General features: G+C 45.7%; 1 protein-coding gene across 3 annotated transcripts in view; it reads left to right on the top strand.

Annotated features, from left to right (window-relative positions):
• Positions 1-12,228: 12,228 nt before the first annotated feature.
• The window catches only part of PTGFR (prostaglandin F receptor), a 29,745-nt gene continuing 24,064 nt past the window's right edge, over positions 12,229-17,909 (top strand). The window contains exons 1-2 of one of the 3 annotated variants that reach the window (XM_030573966.1): positions 12,229-12,470; positions 15,345-15,862. In XM_030573966.1, the coding sequence (XP_030429826.1) occupies positions 15,404-15,862 (459 nt within the window). In that variant the 5' untranslated portion in view covers positions 12,229-12,470; positions 15,345-15,403. Of the gene's footprint in view, positions 12,471-14,272; positions 14,376-15,344; positions 16,184-17,909 lie in introns of those variants that run through there. The other 2 variants (XM_030573964.1, XM_030573965.1) reach the window with 2 other exon arrangements.

The following is a 17,909-nucleotide window of genomic DNA, read 5'->3' as shown; positions in this document are numbered from 1 at the left end:
TGCTTTTATTACAGTATTTTGTGCTTTTGAAGACTTACGAATTGGTGACATATTGTAGTAACAAGCTAAATATGCTTCTAAGAGCAGTATTATTATATACTTTGTCACCTGCCATATCACTGGCCTCAATTCCTGACAACATATTCCAGTCATGAGGTAAACATAATTTTTGATGCAAACTCAGTCCAGCCTTAGGGCAGGTCTGTACTTGAAATGCTGCATTGGCACAGCTGCACCAGTGTAGCTGCACCACTGTAGCACTTTAATGAAGGTGCTCTATTATGACAGGAGAGAACTCTCCCGTCTGTGTAGTTAATCCACCTCCATGAGAAACAGCAGCTATGTTAATGGGAGAAGCTCTCCCATTGACATAGCACTGTCTCCACTGGCTCTTAGGTCGGCATCATTATGTTGCTCAGGGGTATGGATTATTCATACCCCTGAGCAACATTGTTATAGTGAAGTAATTTTGTAGTGTAGACCGGGGCTTGGTTGTTTCAGGAAATGATGTAGTGAATTATCCTTCTGTCATGGTATCATTCCCCACTCTGAACCTTAGCGTCCAAAAGATGGGGTACCAGCATGAATTCCTCTAAGCTCAATTACCAGCTTAGTACTTGTAGCGCTGCCACCAACCAGGAATTCCAGTGCCTGGTACACTCTGGTCCCCACAAAACCTTGCCCGGGGACCCCCAAGATCCAGACCCTCTGGATCTTAACACAAGGAAAGTAAACCCTTTCCCCCACCGTTGCCTCTCCCAGGCTTCCCTTTCCTGGGTTACTCTGGAAGATCACTGTGATTCAAACTCCTTGAATCTTGAAACAGAGAGGAAAATCCACCTTCCCCCCTCCTTCTCTCTTCCCCTCTCAGACTCTCCCTGAGAGAGAAAGTAATCCTAACCCAGAGAGAAAATTAACCTTTCTCTCCCCCTTCCCTCCTTTCTCCCCACCAATTCCCTGGTGAATCCAGACCCAGTCCCTTGGGGTCTCACCAGAATAAAAAAAAAAATCAGGTTCTTAAACAAGAAAAGCTTTTAATTAAAGAAAGAAAAATCAGTAAAAATTATCTTTGTAAATTTAAGATGGAATATGTTACAGGGTCTTTCAGCTATAGACACGGGGAATACCCTCCCAGCCTAAGGATATAAGTACAAAGTAAAATCCTTTCAGCAAAATACAAATTTGAACTCCTTCCAGCCAAATACAAATTTGAACTCCTTCCAGCCAAATACACATTTGCAAATAAAGAAAGAAAACATAAGCCTAACTCACCTATTCTATCTAGTACTTACTATTCTGGAGATATAAGAGACTGTATCAGAGAGATTGGAGAGAAACCTGGTTGCACGTCTGGTCACTCTCAAGAACCCAGAGAGAACAACCACCAAATTCTAACAGCATACAAACAAACTTCCCTCCCTCAAGATTTGAAAGTATCCTGTCCCCTGATTGGTCCTCTGGTCAGGTGACAGCCAGGCTCACTGATCTTGTTAACCCTTTACAGGCAAAAGAGATATGAAGTACTTCTGTTCTATTAACTCTTACTTATCTGTTTATGACACCTTCACTGACAAATTATTTGAAATAAATTTCTCTTTTAAAATAGGATGAAAAGCCCATATAAAATAAAATTTCCATGTATTGTAAAGCACATTTATCTTATTTTTGCATACTATTAATAATTCTAAATGGATTAATTGTACTTTTTGTTTTTCTTTTAACAATAAATCTGTTCAATTTATAGTCCTCCATGAATGTAATTGCTCATTCCACCCATGTTTGTATGTCTGCCTACTGCTACCTCCAGAACATTGTGAGAATTCAATATTCTCACAATTGATCTTGCCTCCACTTAGATTTTAATTCATGCATTAATCACTGCCCAGCTTGAATATTTCAGTTGTCTGTTTTAAGGGTCTCGCTGAAGTTGTACTTGCGCTCATGCAGACTCTCACTGGGCTATCCCAACCCTCTCTCTGAACCACCAAGACTCAGATATACAATGGCATTTAGGCATCTTAAGTTGCAGGTAGGCACCCTATGGGATTCACAAATGCCTAAGATTACTGGCAACAGTATGTGATCAGACAGCTGAGGCAGGATGTTATTTTCAGTGTCCTAATACATGAACCCAGTTGGCATTGGTAATACATCAGAAAAGATTCAATCTCTTCTTTCCTTTGGCTGCCACTTTTCTGACGTGGTCTGTGGTAAGACAGCATCCTTCCTCCAGACCTAATGGGGAGGGATGGCCCCATGCCCCCTAGTTGGCAGACCAGGCCAGTCCTGCCCCCCCACACTGGAAGAGAGGTGTAGACGAGGAAGTATAAGAGGTTGGCCCTCCAAGTCAATTGGGCTGGAGATAGGGAAGGAGGCAGGCATCTCTCCCTTGCTGCAGAACTCTGGACCAGGCACCAAGCTGTGCATTACCCTACCCCCAGAGGAGACCAACTGCGGTGAGGAGTTGTTGGGACTGCCATCCATTGTTTACCCTGAGGAGATAGAGGACCCATAGATGATGGAGCCATGCCAAGAAAGGGTGATAGGAAGTAGCCCAGGGGAAACGGGCATTAGTCTGGTTATAGTGCTGAGAACAGACGAGGCCGCATGTTTCAGTAGGATCCCCGGTGACCCAGCGGCAGGACTACCTGCCACTGTTAGGGCCCTGGGCAGGACCCAATGGAGTAGAGTGGGCCTGGGCTCCCCTATCTCCTGCTGCAAACCCCACCTCTGGGGTGGCATCCTACTCATCCTAGGCCAGAAGGCCTGTGCATTATCTGTGGCTTACCCCAGCTAGAAGTCTGTGAGCCCCAGACTCTCTTGTTTGCTGTCTGCAGTAGTCAGGAGGCTTGGGCTATAGACGGCTCCCTGCTCTGCTCCACCCCGAGGGGCAGAGCTTCAGACTGTAGTCCCTAGACAAGAGGCTAGACTAAAGATGACTTGTTACTCTGCCCTACCCCAAGGGGCCCAGGTGGTAGACTAATTGTTGTCTGCCTAGCTAGGAATCTAGGCCAAAGACTGCTAATCTCCTGTAATTTCACTGTTTGATGGAGTGAGGCAGATTAGCCTTCCTCCAAGCCTGACTGTTGGCCATGAAACACTACATAGGCCAAACCTTAGTCCTGTGTTCAAGGTCATCCCCAGGATATATCAAGTTCATCTCAATCATATGGCAATACCTTCTCCAGCGAATGTCAGTTTCAGACTGTAGTTGAATGTCCTGTGATTAGTGGTAAAATAGGTGGAATTTATTTTTGCTGGATTCAGCTGGAATTTATGTTCCTTTGCCCATCTAATTACAATTTTCAAGTCCTCATTCAATCCTTTTCCAGTACCTCTATTTCACAACCCATGATGAAGCATAATAACACCTGCATACATGTACACAGTTTATTTCAAGCCACCTGACAGTCCAGAGGAGTATAGTAGTAGAAGAAGAGAACTTCAGACTGAGTCCTGAGGAACTCCCACCCTGAGTGGCCTAGTCTCCGAAAAGGTACCATTTAATCTTATTTGTATTTCCCTATACCTTAGTAAATCTCTTATCTAAAGGTACATTTTTACCACAGATTCCCATCTCACCTTCACTAAGAGCTTATCATGTCAAACCTATCAAATGCCGCACAGAGATCCAAAAAGACTCCTATTGATGACTGGTGGCTTATGTTGGAATCCATCAATAATAGTCTGACAGAAGGCCAACCAGATGTCCATAGTTGAATGAAAGAGCCTGTATGCCTTTGGGTAGGTTCTATTTTCCTTTTTGTTAAAAGCCAGCACAGAAGCCTTGTTTGAATCATTCTTTCCATTATCTTTCAAAGGTGACTTGAAGATTCAAGCTGATAGCTGCCTGGAGAAGTGGCATCCTTGCCAGTCTTAAGAAGAGGGACAATAACTGCTCACTTCCACCATTTAGGTATCTTCCCTTTTAACCATGATTCGTTTATGATGTTGTGATGGCAGGCTCCCCTGTATTCACACCCTACACGCTATTATAATAATCTTTGTACACGGCATGCCTTGAGATGTATCATTTGAAAACTCAAAACTTGCGGATCAGTATTACCATAGTAAAATGCATGTAGCAACATTATATGTAAAGTTAGGCTTAAATCATGACTGGTGTGTGTTTCCCAGATAAGTCTGGGAATGGCTCAGTTTCTCCAAGACAAAGGGCAAGCTGATGCCCCAATCAGGTGTCAACAAAACAGATGAGCCATCACCTATCAAGTGGCCATTCTTTGGCAAGAAAGGGGAGCATGGACAAGGAGATCTGCCTCTTAGTAAAGAAACAGCATGAGGTTGCCTTCCTTCACCAGACATCCTGTCTCTTGGTTCTCAGCTGGAAATGCTTTTCAAAGTGGGACTGAAACTATAAAAAGGAGGGGCGAACACCCCAAGGAACCTCTCTTTCTCTCCATGTTCATCTCATTCTCCGCACCTGAGAAGACAAAGGAAACAGCTGCCAGACACCAAGGGAGGGGTCCTGACCTGAAAGTTTGGTCAGCAATGCTGTTGGAAGCATGTGATGAGAAACTTTGTTTTAAATCTAATACAGTTTAAGCAAGGCACTAGAAAGCATATTTAATCTTTATTTTCTTGTAACTATTTCTGACTTTTATGCTGTATTGCTTGCACTCACTTAAAATCTATGTCTTGGTCATTAATAAACTTATTTCATTGTTTTATCTAATCTAGTGCATTTAAATGAATGTGTCCAGGTAACTCCATTTAAGGGGGTAAACTGGTGAATATTATTCCTTTAAGGAATGACAGGTTTACTAGATTTGGACTGTCCAGGAAAGGGTTGGGCAATATAAAATATATATTTCTGGGCAAAAATCCAGGACTGGGATTATGTTGGGGTTACCCTGCAATATAGCCAACATTAGTGAGAGCCGGAGCATAACCCAAGTGTGGCTAGCAGACTGCAGTTATGCACAGATACTCAGAGTGTGACTTGCATGGCGGAAGGCTGTTTGTGAGCAGCCCAAGCTGGGAGCTACTACGAGCAAGTAAGGCACCCACGGTTGTAGGGCAAGGGTGACACAGTTTCTCACTGGTCTGGATTGCACCCGATATTTCACAGATGTCAAACTACCTGCCTTCAACCTTCTTCCTAAAGTGGAACTATATGGCCAAACTGAAAGCTATTCTCACTGAATGATAAATAAATAGAGCAGAAATGGAGGCAGATATGATTTTTTTGACTTAGCATTCTGGTTTCTTCTAAAGGAACTGACATCAACAATGCAACTCATAAGGAGGCTTGGAGAGAGAAGCAATAAATTGATTTTTCAATGGATTACATCACACAATAGTATATACAGTAGTGAATAGCTGATGACCTGGCTAAAACTAGATCAGAAATTCAGGTTAGAATGAGAACGCCTGAGGATATTGATGCCCTCTGAAGGGAAGTATTAGCTGAAATAAATGGTTCAAAGATGAAAGATCCACTGATTTGATATCAAAGTATCTTAGACACTAACATCCACTGTCATGAGATTGCAGACAGAGCACATTGCAGGAATGAAAATCAATAGAGATGGGACCAAAATATAGCCACTCTGCAAGATGTGTTGGAAGCACACGTTAACACCTGTCTGTGATTTTGAAAGTAGTGTAGTTTTAGCTGTGTTGGTCCCAGGATATTAGAGATGCAAGGTGGGTGAGGTAATACCTTTTACAGGATCAACTTCGGTTGGTCCAGTAAAAGATATTACCTTGCCCACATTGTCGCTCATGCATTTGAATGTAGTAATGTAAGGAAAGTGAAATTTTTTGGATTGGACATCTTGCAGCTAGTCTTTAAAAAGAACCCTGTGCCAGTTGCCAGATTCATTCTGTATAGTGTAGCCCAGTACGCCAGATTATCTCTATGATATTCACTGCTTTGCATTTTATTCAGCTTTATTATATTCAGCAGTAATGCAAGGAACATACAGGCTTGTATCCTGTAAGACACTGGCTTCAGCAGTTAGCATGAGGCTTGAGGCCTATGAACTATGGCATAGATAAACTTAGGTAACTCATAAGTTTTGGAGAACTGAAAGTAGAGTGTAGGGGGAAATTTTGTCCATAATGACATCAGCCAACCACAGAACATGAATGGACATTGGCTTCTGGAAGGTTTTGGATGGAACATCCAACCGCAAGAGTGCCATGGCAACAAATTGACATATATGATAATGGGGTGAAATCATAAATACACTAACCTATAGTAGGACATCTTAACATTGGTAAGTGGAGGAAATGCAAATTAGGAAGAGGGGAGAAACCCCTACTGAATATGCATTAGACATGGTAACATCAATGTAATATATTAAAGTGGCATCTCAGGGCAATAGGAGGGAGAAATGTAGCCCTTGGGAGGGGCCAGAATGATGGTCACTGATGAAGATGAGGAAAGGGACAGTGATGAGGAAGACAGTGGCCAACATTTTAGGTTGTTCTGCAAGGGATGGTGTGAGTATGGATGTTCAGATGTACTTTCTGTATTATCTCTACCTACCTTACTGAGTTAGAGTGTGTGTGACTTTGCTAAATGTAGTTATAAATTATTTATTTGTAAATGTATAGGAGTTCCTATAGTGTGAGTGTTGCATCAGTGCACATCGGGGTTACAACTATATAATAATTTTAATAATACTGGGCCTGATCTTGGGACAAGAACCTGTCAACTCTCCAAGTGATAACTGGGAATTTTTATTCATAAACTATAGATCAGGCTACAATAGTCTGCTATGATTATTACAGGACACACAACCACCACCACCGCCACCACAAGCTTAGGTGCCTTACTCCCATTTTGTTTTCAATCAAAGGAATTTCAGTGAGAGTTGCTGTAGAGGCTCATGCACCAAGCTCTCAGAGACCCCAGGTTCAATCCTGCCTGCCGCCGACCGGGGTCTGTCAGTGTTACATTAACACAACTACATTCATCTTAACTCTGTTACATCAGGAGGGATAACTCAGTGGTTTGTGCATTGGCCCGCTAAACTCAGGGTTGTGAGTTCAATCCTTAAGGGGGCCATTTAGGGATCTGGGGCAAAAATTGGCATGGGGATTGGTCCAGCTTTGAGCAGGGGGTTGGACTAGATGACCTTCTGAGGTCCCTTCCAATCCCGATATTCTACAGTTCAGTCTCTTAGAAATAATGAGCAGATTAAAGTAGTATGGGGTCCTGGGCATTATGGACATTCCACCCCCCTCACCTTCCTTAAACTAGACAGAGCATGTGATATGCAAGATAATTTCTGCCTTAGACAAACTCCAGTGTGCTGCCCTCTTTCTATCCCCTAGAACAGAGGTTCTCTAAGGGGGGGTGGAGAGCACAGCAAGTCTTCTGATGGCTTGGTGGTTATCATAGAAGTTGGTGGGGCTTGCTAAATGCCAGGTCACAGTGCCACTTACTCAGGTTTGGCCCAACTACCCCACCATCATGATGGGGGTGGTGGCAGTTTGGCCAAATTTGAGTGAATGGTGTTGCAACTTGATATATGGGGTTGCAGTGCCACTCAGGTTTGGCCCAGCCAATCCTCTGACATGATGTAGGGGCAGCTGGGCCAAATTTGAGTGGGTTTGTGACCTGGCGCACAAGGATGGAGCACGACTCAGTTTTGGGGGTTTTTTTGTTTTATTTTTTTTCTGGTGGACCAGGCTCCTCCTGATATATTCTAGTATCATCCGATGCAAAAAACAAAAGAGGTGCTTGGAATCTTGCAGAGAGTAAGGTTAAACATGGGAGACAACAAAAATATAATAATAACTAACAAACCACACCAGAAATTTAACAAGCATTGAAGGTAATTAATATACAAGAAAACATACATCTCAGTCCAGAAACGATTTCTTGTCCTGTCCTTTCACTATCTGGATTTTGGATGCTTTGCGTGGTATTTGGTCAGTTGACAGAAATTATCTGAGTAAGTGGAGATGCAGGCTGTCATTTTATCACTACATATTTCTTATACCAACACCTCTCTATTTTTGTCTTGCCTCCAAGTATTCAAAGCCGGCATATCATGCATGAGCAGGGAACATTTAGCCAAGGTTTCCAACCTGGACCAGAAACCAGACAACTGCTGTGCACTTTCATCATTCTTGCACTGGCTCACAGCTTCAGGAGCTCAGGAATATAAAATAAACAAATACAAAACAAACAACTAAGAAACAAACAAAAAAAATTCTTTGGGCCAAATTTTGCTCTCCAGTTCACACAGAAATGCTGAAGTCAAGAGGAGTTCTGTTAATGCATTCAAGGGCAGAATGTAGCATATCTTTGTTCTGGCTTTTACGCAAACCAGAGCAATACTGGGACCCAATTAAGCCTCTCCACACAGCTCTTGCACCAAAGGCTTTTCTTTCAGTCCTATCTGTGACTCTCTTTCAAATACAGGTATATGAGGGCTGTTTGTCAAACTGCTTGCTGATAAAGTGGAGAGCCATCATCTGGTCCTTGGTGAATAAGAGGTTAATCTTGCCTCATTTTGCATCTCATCTTACACAGGTGACCATGGGAGCCTCATTAGATGATTGCTTGGAAGATTGCCTCTTGGAAGGCAAGGCTATAGGTTTACAGTTAAACTGAAAGTGTGAACATGTGCTGTTTCTCCTTGTTTTGTTGTTGAGTGTTTTGATTTCTGGTTGTAAACATAAAATGCCAGCTCCTCCCTCCGCTAGTGTAAATCAATGTAGTTTTGTTGACCTCAATGCCAATTAACACCAGTTGAGGATCTGGCCAACTACATCAGTTTATATGCTCCCCCTCACCCCAGACAATACTACATTATTCCTTGGACTCTCCCACTTCAGTTTTTCCCTAATCTAGCATGATACATCACTTACAACAGCCTACAGAGGAGAGCTGGGCTGTAAATATGTCTCCCTCATTCACTTGTATGTCTGTTTACAAAGCTTACCTATGAGCAGTCCTGAATCATGCAAAGCTGCAATGTTGTGGTTTCTGTGGCTCAAGTCTGCAGAGGTACAGCACTTTCTGCAGCTGCTGTCTCTAGGGGATTGCTTCTAATTGACATTATTTTGCTTGCTTGTCTTCATTGATCCCATTTCTGTAAGAACTGAAATTTCACTCTTTCTGCCTTTGACTGAACATGTCCCTTTGCTGGATGAGCTCTATAAGCCTATACTTTTTCCCACTCTTGACTGTATTTCTGCAAGCAGTAAATGTCTCTATCTTAGGGTTTTTTTTCTCCTCTCTCGAGAATTATGAGGGTATGTCTGCACTTCAACTGGGGTGTGCATGTAATTCCCACCTCGAGGAGACATGCTGGTGTCAGTTCTGATGGAGCTGGCGTGCTATAAGTAGAGTGTAGAGGCAGCAGTGCAAGCAGTGGGAGGAGCTAGCTGCCCAAAATATGTTCCTAGGGTCTTGGATGGGCATGCACTCTGTTGGCTAGCATCTGGCGCCACCACAGCTATGTTCTATTTTTAAATATCAGAGGGGTAGCCGTGTTAGTCTGGATCTGTAAAAAGTGACAAAGAGTCCTGTGGCACCTTATAGACTAACAGACATATTGAAGCATAAGCTTTTGTGGGTGAATACCCACTTCCTCAGACTCATGCTTATGCTTATGCAGACAAAAGCTTATGCTCCAATATGTCTGCTAGTCTATAAGGTGCCACAGGACTCTGTCATTCTATTTTTAGTGTGCTAGCTGGGAATCACATCCCTAACTTGAAGTGTAGACATACCCTCAAGGGGTTTATCCTCTTTAATAGAAGCCAGATCCTGAGAAATGTTGACTTCACTGGGAACTCTCAGTGCTCAGCATCTAAATTACCATTCTTTAGGGTTTATACACTTTAGAAGTATATTATATCCTGCAGTTGGTTGTGAATAAAAAACCATATATTCCTGACAGAGGCAAATCAGCAATATAGAAAGCCTGCATTTTGCAATAGCAGCCTTACTAGCTGCAGCTACCTTTCTTTTAAATTGCCTTTTCCTTCTTAAACAAGTTCTTATTACTGGTGTCTTTGTTTTTGTGGTGAACAAGGCTTTAGATTTTAAGTGTTGGCAAAATTTGAGCCTGAAATACATGAGAATGATTTTTTAATTTCTCTTTCACAAAGAATGGGGCTATGCAGTGTCATCAACTTTTTTTTTTTTAAGAACTTTCTACTCATTTCAAGGGGCAAGTTTTGCTTAAAAACTAATGTCATGATACAGCTAGCAGTTTGCAATTTCAAGTCTTCATCTCAGTTTATAACTTTCAAACATGTTGAATCAACACTTTGTTTCTAAAGCTAATGGATAAAATTGGATATTTTATTATACTTTTAAAAAGAATTTCTAAGAATTTATTGGTCCCATTCAGATCAGAATCAAAATGAAATTATTTCTGTTGTGGTTGCAGTTTCGATCACTGCAGCTCATCATGGAGAAAGATGCCAAAATCTGAAAGATATTATACGGATGAAAAAACCAGACATAGTGTGTTTAACTCTCTATGTATGTAACCAGCGATACTATTTGAAGGGAAGAACTAGAAAACAAATGAATTCAGCTGGCCTGCATGATGTGGCTGGTGGATTGGGCCACATGGCAAATTGCTTTGCTAGCAGTGAGACTAAAAGCTTGATATTAGGGGAAAATTGCAATGGCTTTGTGAATTAATTTTTAAATAACTTTCTTCCTCTGTCAGCAGATATTGAGATTGTTCTGCAATAAAAACACACAAACAAAAATATTACAGTATTCCTAGTTGCCACAAACTGTAAAATTGTAAATTGTGATGTTTTGGACCATTTCTGTAGTCAGGGGAAGATACACCTCAAAGCTATCCTTCATCCTGTGTTTATAGTCCCCCAACATAGTATATGCAAACAGGGGCAGCTCCAGAACCCAGCACGCCAAGTGCGTGCTTGGGGCGGCATGCCGCGGGGGGCGCTCTGCCGGTCGCCGGGAGGACGGCATCCCGCAGCTCTGGTGTACCTTCCGCAGGCGTGCCTTCAGAGGGTCTGCTGGTCCTGTGGCTTCGGTGGACTGGCAGAGCGCCCCCGCGGCATGACACCATGCTTGGGGTGGCAAAATGTCTAGAGCCGCCCCTGTATGCAAACTCAAAAGTGATGTAAGGCACCAGTGTCTAGCGGTCTGAGCATGTGATTGGAAGTAAGAAACTCTTGATTCCCAGTTCTAGCTAAGGTATCCCAACAGCTCATGGTCTGGTCGTGTTCAAGTCACTTGTGTTTCAGCTTCACCACCTGTAAAAAAACATTTACATGGGGCACTGTGAGGATTAGTATTTGTTGGTAGGCTCAGATTAACCAATAGGCCTGTGTCTAGTTCGACATGGAGGTTAGCTCCAATAACACATGACAACATCATTGGACACTGCTCATTCCTCTGGGCAGCTGTGGGAGGATGGGGACTCTAGTACACTGCCACTACCTCTTCTAGGTGCCTGAGGAAGGAGAGGGTTGATCTAACTGCCATTGCTGCTTGTCCTCTGAGCTACCAGATGATGGGGACCTCCATCTGCTACTGCCACATTTCACTCAGTCACCCCTCATCTTGCCTGGACCAAGCTGCACTTATGAGGGGGACTGTGCTGCCTGGGCCTCTGGATGTGTAGAGGGGCACCTGCCAACACCATCCTGCCCAGTGGAGAGCTCTGTGTTGCCACCCCACTCACTTTAGAGGCTATGCTGCAGTTTTAAGAGGTGTATCCATTGACAGGACCCTCTTAAGAGGTGGCAGGAGGGCAGCCTTTGCCCCTCAGACTCCTCTGTTTGGTGGGGGAGGGCTAAGGTCTCCCTGCTCCTGAGGAATCCTAGCCCCCTCCCCCCCAAAGTCAAGGAGCACTGGGCTCAGGAAGAGCATCCCCCTGCCTGAAGCTGGGTCTGTGCGGGCTCCTGGCATGCTCAGCCCATGCGGATGGGCGGCTGAGAGGGGTGGTTGCCCTGGGCAGCTGCAGCCCTGCCCTGTCTATCCGGGGCTTTGAAGATGTCAAGTGCTACATATTGGTCTGTGATCTCATTAAATCAGCTGCCAGCAGAAGTAAACAAGCAACATCTTGCTCATTATTAGTGCCAAGCTCCATGGAAACGGACCAGATGTATCCACGAGACACCTCCCCTTCCCCGGTCACTCGTGCAAAGGAACCTTTGCCAGTTGCGTGGCTGGCTCTGCCCGCGGAGACGCTACGCAGGAGCGGCCCTAGGAGGCCCTCCCGCCCCGCCGCGGAGAAACGTTGGGGGGGGGGGGTGCAGACAGCGTGACGTGAGCGCCTGCCCCGAGGGAGGGACGGCGCGCAAGGCTCGGGGAAACGCGGCGGGACAGGAGCCTCCACAGCTGGTGCGATGCAGAGGGCAGCATGCGGCCAGCGGGGCGAACTGTGCGCGCCGCGGAGCAACTGGCTGCAGCAGCGCAGCCCCCACCGCCATGCAGGGGGAGACTGGAGCTGGGGGGTGAGCCGCGCCGCTTGGCACTGGAGACACTAAAGGTGAATATGCGGCTCCGCTTCGCTTCCCCCCTGCCCCCAGCGCCGCTGCTCCGCTTGGCAAACTTTGCCCGGCTCGCGCTGCTGAGCCTGGGGCGCGAGGGGCTCCGATGGGAGGGTCGCTGGAAGCCTGGCCCGCGCCGCCGTTCCAGGCCAGGCGCTCCTGGGCTGCCAGGCATCCCCCAGCAGAACAGCGCTGGGGCGGCAGGGGTAGGAAATGAAACAGAAGCTGCTGCCAGGCAGCTGCACAGCCATGCTCAGCTGCCCGCTAGCAGCGGGCGACGCACGTGTCTGCGGGGCAGTCCTGAAAGCCCTGAATGTAAATCCGGCCTCTTTAAATGAACAGCTGTTGCAACTCCTCTGTGCGCTGAAAGCGGCTTCTGCCAGGCTCTCCCCCAGAGAGGCCCATCTCCCCCGCCGGCTTGTTGCTTGAGCAATGCTCATTTAAAGTTCAGAAAGTTGGAGGGCAGAGCTGTGTGTCGCAAGAAATGCGGGGAAAGTAGCAGGGGAAAGCGTCGAGCACCTGGGTTGAGCAGTGAGTAAGAGATGACTTGGTCTTGCCCGAAGTGATTTTTCACTCCGGGATACTCGCTGTCCCCTTGCGAAGGTGGCTGGCAGGGCAAACGCTGAACTCCCACCATCGGAGTTACATGCTATGGGGATCCCTGTGACTAGGCTTGCCAACCCTCCAGGATTGTCCTGGAGGCTCCAGCAATTAAAGATTAATTTTTAATTAAAGATGATGTCATAGATCTCCAAGAATTCGTCCAACCAAAGTTGGCAACCCTACGGTGTGACTCACTCCAGCATGTCCCGCAGTCCCAGTTTAAATATAGATAAAACAAAGCGCTAGCTGGAAGTGGCGGCCTGTACCCAACCGGTGGTGCAGGCTGCTGCTGACAGGCTGTTTTCAGGCGCTGGATGCGGGGCAGGAACTCGTGCACACTTCTGAATAGGAACAACGTTAACAAACTAGAGGGAGCAAAAGGCTGGGCGGGTTACCCGGGAGGCACTATTTAAAAATGACGATACTTTGCATTCGCTTTTCCCCTTGGCGTTTTCAAACATCCCGATTCCCTGGGATTTAGAAATTAGTTCTGCCGCATGTAGCGCTTCATGGGCATAGGGCAGCAGACTCCTGCTCCCGTTGGTTTCTACTGCCTAATCTAGCCCTTCTTTATCTATCGCTGTAGTGCATAGGAGACTTCACAGGTTCGTTGTATTACGGCCAGTTGCTGGCCTGAGCCTGCCTTGCGTGAGTAGTTCCTGCTCACCTGACTTCCACGGGGCTCTTCAGCGTGGGAGGTCAAGAGAGCGCACAAGGGTTGGCGGGGCTGGCCCTGCCTAAGCTCAGGCTAATGCAGAGAGGCGGTGAAGGCTGCAGGGTGTCTTGCGGCTGAAGGGATCCGGGGCAGAGCGACGCTCCAGGGCGTGGGGACTTGCGGAGTGGGTTGTGCGTGACTCTCCGCCTGGACTGACCGGCAGGAGGGGATGGAGAGGGGGGCGGTCGGGCTCAGTGCGGGGAAGAGGAGGGTACGCGGTGGGCTCTGCTCTCGGTAGGCTGCGCTGTGATCAGAGCTGCGGGTGGGCTGGGCTCGCCCCCTCCCCTGGGGAAGGGTGCAGCGGCGGCTGGCTCCCCTATTCATGGGTACACGACACCGAAGGCAGAGTGGGAAGCCCCGGAGCTGATCCAGCTGGCGGGAGGAGTGGGATATTGGTCGAGCTCTTTGCGGAGCCGGCTGCAGGGAGGGAGGGTCTGGGGAGCGCGTAGAAACTTTCCACCTTTTGCAAACTCGCCGGTGTGCGCAAAGCCCGAGCTGCTGCTCGTGTGAGAGGCAGAGGAAGGCGCCCAGCCGCTCTATCGGTGCACGATCCCGGGTGCACGATCCCGGTGCACGATCAGCGCAGGTAGGAGTTGACAGGGTCCCTAACTCATTTAATATTAGGGTCTGTTTCTGTAATGCAAGAAAAATCCCCCCTCCCCCTCCTTAACAAAAGGCAGCGTTTAGGCAAATGCAAATTGCCGTCCCGTCTCTCTCGGTTTCTTTAGCTGTATTTAAATGGCTTTGCGAAACTCGCTTTTGCAAAGAGGTGAGGGACGTAGGCACCCCAGTTTGCACCGAAAGGCGCACCGAACTTCTGCCCCTGCTAATGTGTTCTGTAGTGCGGTGCGCGGGCTTTAATCGTAAGCGGAGCTCTTTGGAGCGCGGCTGCTGCTGTTTGAGCTGCAGCTGATTGATAGTGGCCGGGCCGACCGCGGATGGTGTCTGGCGGAGGCTTGCTGCCTCTTGTAGCGGGACGTTGCAAGCAGGGAAGGGGCTGCGAACTTGCAGAGGGATTTGCTTTACCCAGTCCCGCCTTCTCGCAGGACGATTACTGTGCTGCGGTTTGCATGGGTCTGTCAGTGGTTGGGTCGCAGAGGGGTTTTCCCTGGAGGTGTGAGTTAGCTGCTGCCCCAGCTGGCGTGAGAGAATCGCTCGAGTCCTTCCCTGCGTGCTGGCACCGTTGACTCTGCTCACTGCGGGTAGCAAAGAGTGGGCAATAGAGAATGCTGCTTGGGGTGGTTGTGAGATAAAGTTGCTTGATACAATGTTAGGTCTTGAATATGGGTGCCTGATCGTGTGGTGGACTCCACACAAGATAGAGTTGGGAGGCTGTCTCAGGTGTGACAGAATTAGTAATTTGAGATCATTTTGGCAGGGCTCCAGCATTATTAAATTTACAATTTATACCTGATGTAAATGCTCAAAGATGTTATGCCACATCATTCACCTGATAGGTCAGGGAAATTAGATTTCCACCACTACCTGGAGCGGCTGTTTCAAATATCAAATGAGTGATATGCCTTTTATAATGTTTTTCTTTTCAATATTACAGATGCCTTTTGATTGTACGAGTGCTGAAATGTATTGAGTGCTGCAGCTACTTTTCCAACAATGAACAGTACAAAATCACCAGTGCTGGACGGATTAGGAAACACAACCTGCAACGCACACAATAAGATTTCGGTATTTTTTTCAATAATATTCATGACGGTGGGAATTTTATCCAACAGTCTTGCAATAGCAATTCTCATGAAGGCATATCAGAGATTTAGACAGAAATCAAAAGCATCCTTTTTGCTTTTTGCCAGTGGTTTGGTTGTCACAGATCTTTTTGGCCATCTCATCAATGGAACTATTGCCGTGTTTGTGTATGCCTCTGACAAAGACTGGATTCGATTTAATCAATCAAACATTCTCTGCAGTGTTTTTGGCATATGTATGGTATTCTTTGGTCTGTGCCCTCTCTTTCTGGGCAGTGTGATGGCTGTTGAACGTTGCATTGGAGTCACTAAACCAATATTTCATTCTACAAAAATGACTTCTAAACATGTAAAAATGATTTTGACTACGGTATGTCTCTTTGCTGTTTTTATAGCTTTGCTGCCTATTCTTAGCTTTAGAGCATATCAAATTCAAGCATCGAGGACCTGGTGCTTCTATAAAACAGAACATATTGAGGACTGGGAAGACAGATTTTATCTATTACTTTTTTCTTGCCTTGGGCTACTAGCCCTTGCTGTTTCGTTCTTGTGCAATGCTGTCACAGGAATTACTCTCTTAAGAGTCAAATTTAAAAGTCAACAAAGACAAGGCCGATCTCATCATTTTGAAATGATCATTCAGCTATTGGCTATAATGTGTGTCTCTTGCATTTGCTGGAGTCCATTTCTGGTAAGAGCCTAATACGTTTGCCAATTTTTAATGCACATCTGTGTCTGAAGCTTGTCTTTTTTATCTGCAGGTCTTTGACAGTGGCTGGCTGTGGTGAACACCACAGTTCACACTTTTAACATCCATATGTTATGCTTACAAGCATCCTATTATTTCAATTGCATGTGGCAGTCTTACCTATGCATCTGTAACAAAGATGGTATTTGTTTTCATTTCTGACTAGAACTGAAATAGATTTATCAGTAAGCAGAATATGATGATCATAAAAGCCTGTTTACAGTGTCATGATGCAGTGCTAAAACACTGGTCTCCAGTCTAACCTAAGGTTAACATGGGTGTTAGTGCAACAGTAGGAGATTCCCAAAAATTTTCCATGTAGACCTGTCTGAAAATACGGTGCTGTAACACTGTTAGGTCCCAAGCTGTGTTTCACAACTCTTTATGTGTAGTTATGCTTATAGTGAGGATGGTGTGAGTCTTGCATGGGGTACCCAGAATTATGAGCCCCTGTGTTACCCATCTCAGCTTCAGCAAGTGAGAGTTGGCTGCTGCTAAGATGTGTGTCAGCTCCCTGACACAGCAGCTTGTCTGCCTTCCCAGCAAACTCTTGAGGACACTGCCAGTTTAAACTTTGCCGCAGGTAACAATCGATGAACCCGAGTTCCCCAGAGGCATCTCTCTGCAGTGTCCAGTCTCTCCCACTGGACACTCCCAGAAATTAAGTTCACTGCCTTTAAAGAGACAGAGCACACACCAGCCTGTTTGGCTAGCTGCGAATTCACTCTCTACTTTAATACATAGCACTGAGATGTTTTTATAATAAAACAAGAATAAGTTTGTTAACGAAGAACAGAGATTTTAGTGATGCTAAGCGAGAACAAAAACCAGCTCTGGTTACAAACAAACCTGCTTCTAAGGCTGTGTTTACACTACACAGCTTTTAGCAACACCGCTGTGTTGCTACAGCCATGCCACTAAAAGTCATGCCATGTAGCTGCTGTTTGTCGGCTCTCCTGCCGACAAAAAACGTCCATCTCCAATGAGCGGGGGGTGGAAGATTAGATTGCCATGCTGTTTACGCTGGCGTTTGTCGTTGGCAAAACTCTTCTTTCAGGGAGGGGCATTAACACCTCTAAAAGACAAAACTTTTGTTGTTCAGTTGCCAGTGTAGGCATAGCCCTAGTGATTAAAACTCAATTTCAGCAGATTGCAATATTTGTCTAAGCAGCTTTCTCACTTACATTAAGTCTCCAGCAACTCTTGCCTTTCGGTTCAAGAGGATCCAGCTTTCCTAGGCTCAAAGGCATCTGCATGCTATCATCCCCTAAGTGAAGGATAATTAAAATGTTTCCTCAGCCCCTTCCCCACTTATATTATCCAAGGTCTATTGTCTCTGTTTCAAGAGCCAGGAAGGCTTTTTAGGGATGTGGATTCTGTTGTCCCACTCCTCCAATGTGATTAAGTGCCTTCTCCCCTTCTCAATTAGCTTGATAGCTTTATTTACCTTATATGTAAATATGCTTTCATTGGGCCAAGCTTTGTAAACCAGAGGACAAACAAGTGAATCCATAGTCCTTTGTCCAAGCCAAACTTGTTTATCAAGTTTGCCCCCAAAATATATTTTAGGAACACAGTTCCAGCACACAGGCACAATTCTTTACACCCCATCTGTGCATACATCATGCAATGATACTCATGGACCAGCATGTCACCAGTTTACATAAGA

The sequence above is a fragment of the Gopherus evgoodei genome, chromosome 8 (assembly GCF_007399415.2).
Source record: "Gopherus evgoodei ecotype Sinaloan lineage chromosome 8, rGopEvg1_v1.p, whole genome shotgun sequence".
NCBI classification, from domain to species: Eukaryota; Metazoa; Chordata; order Testudines; family Testudinidae; genus Gopherus; species Gopherus evgoodei.
Note: the sequence above shows the minus strand (reverse complement) of the source record. Positions and strands in the feature narration are given on the sequence as shown.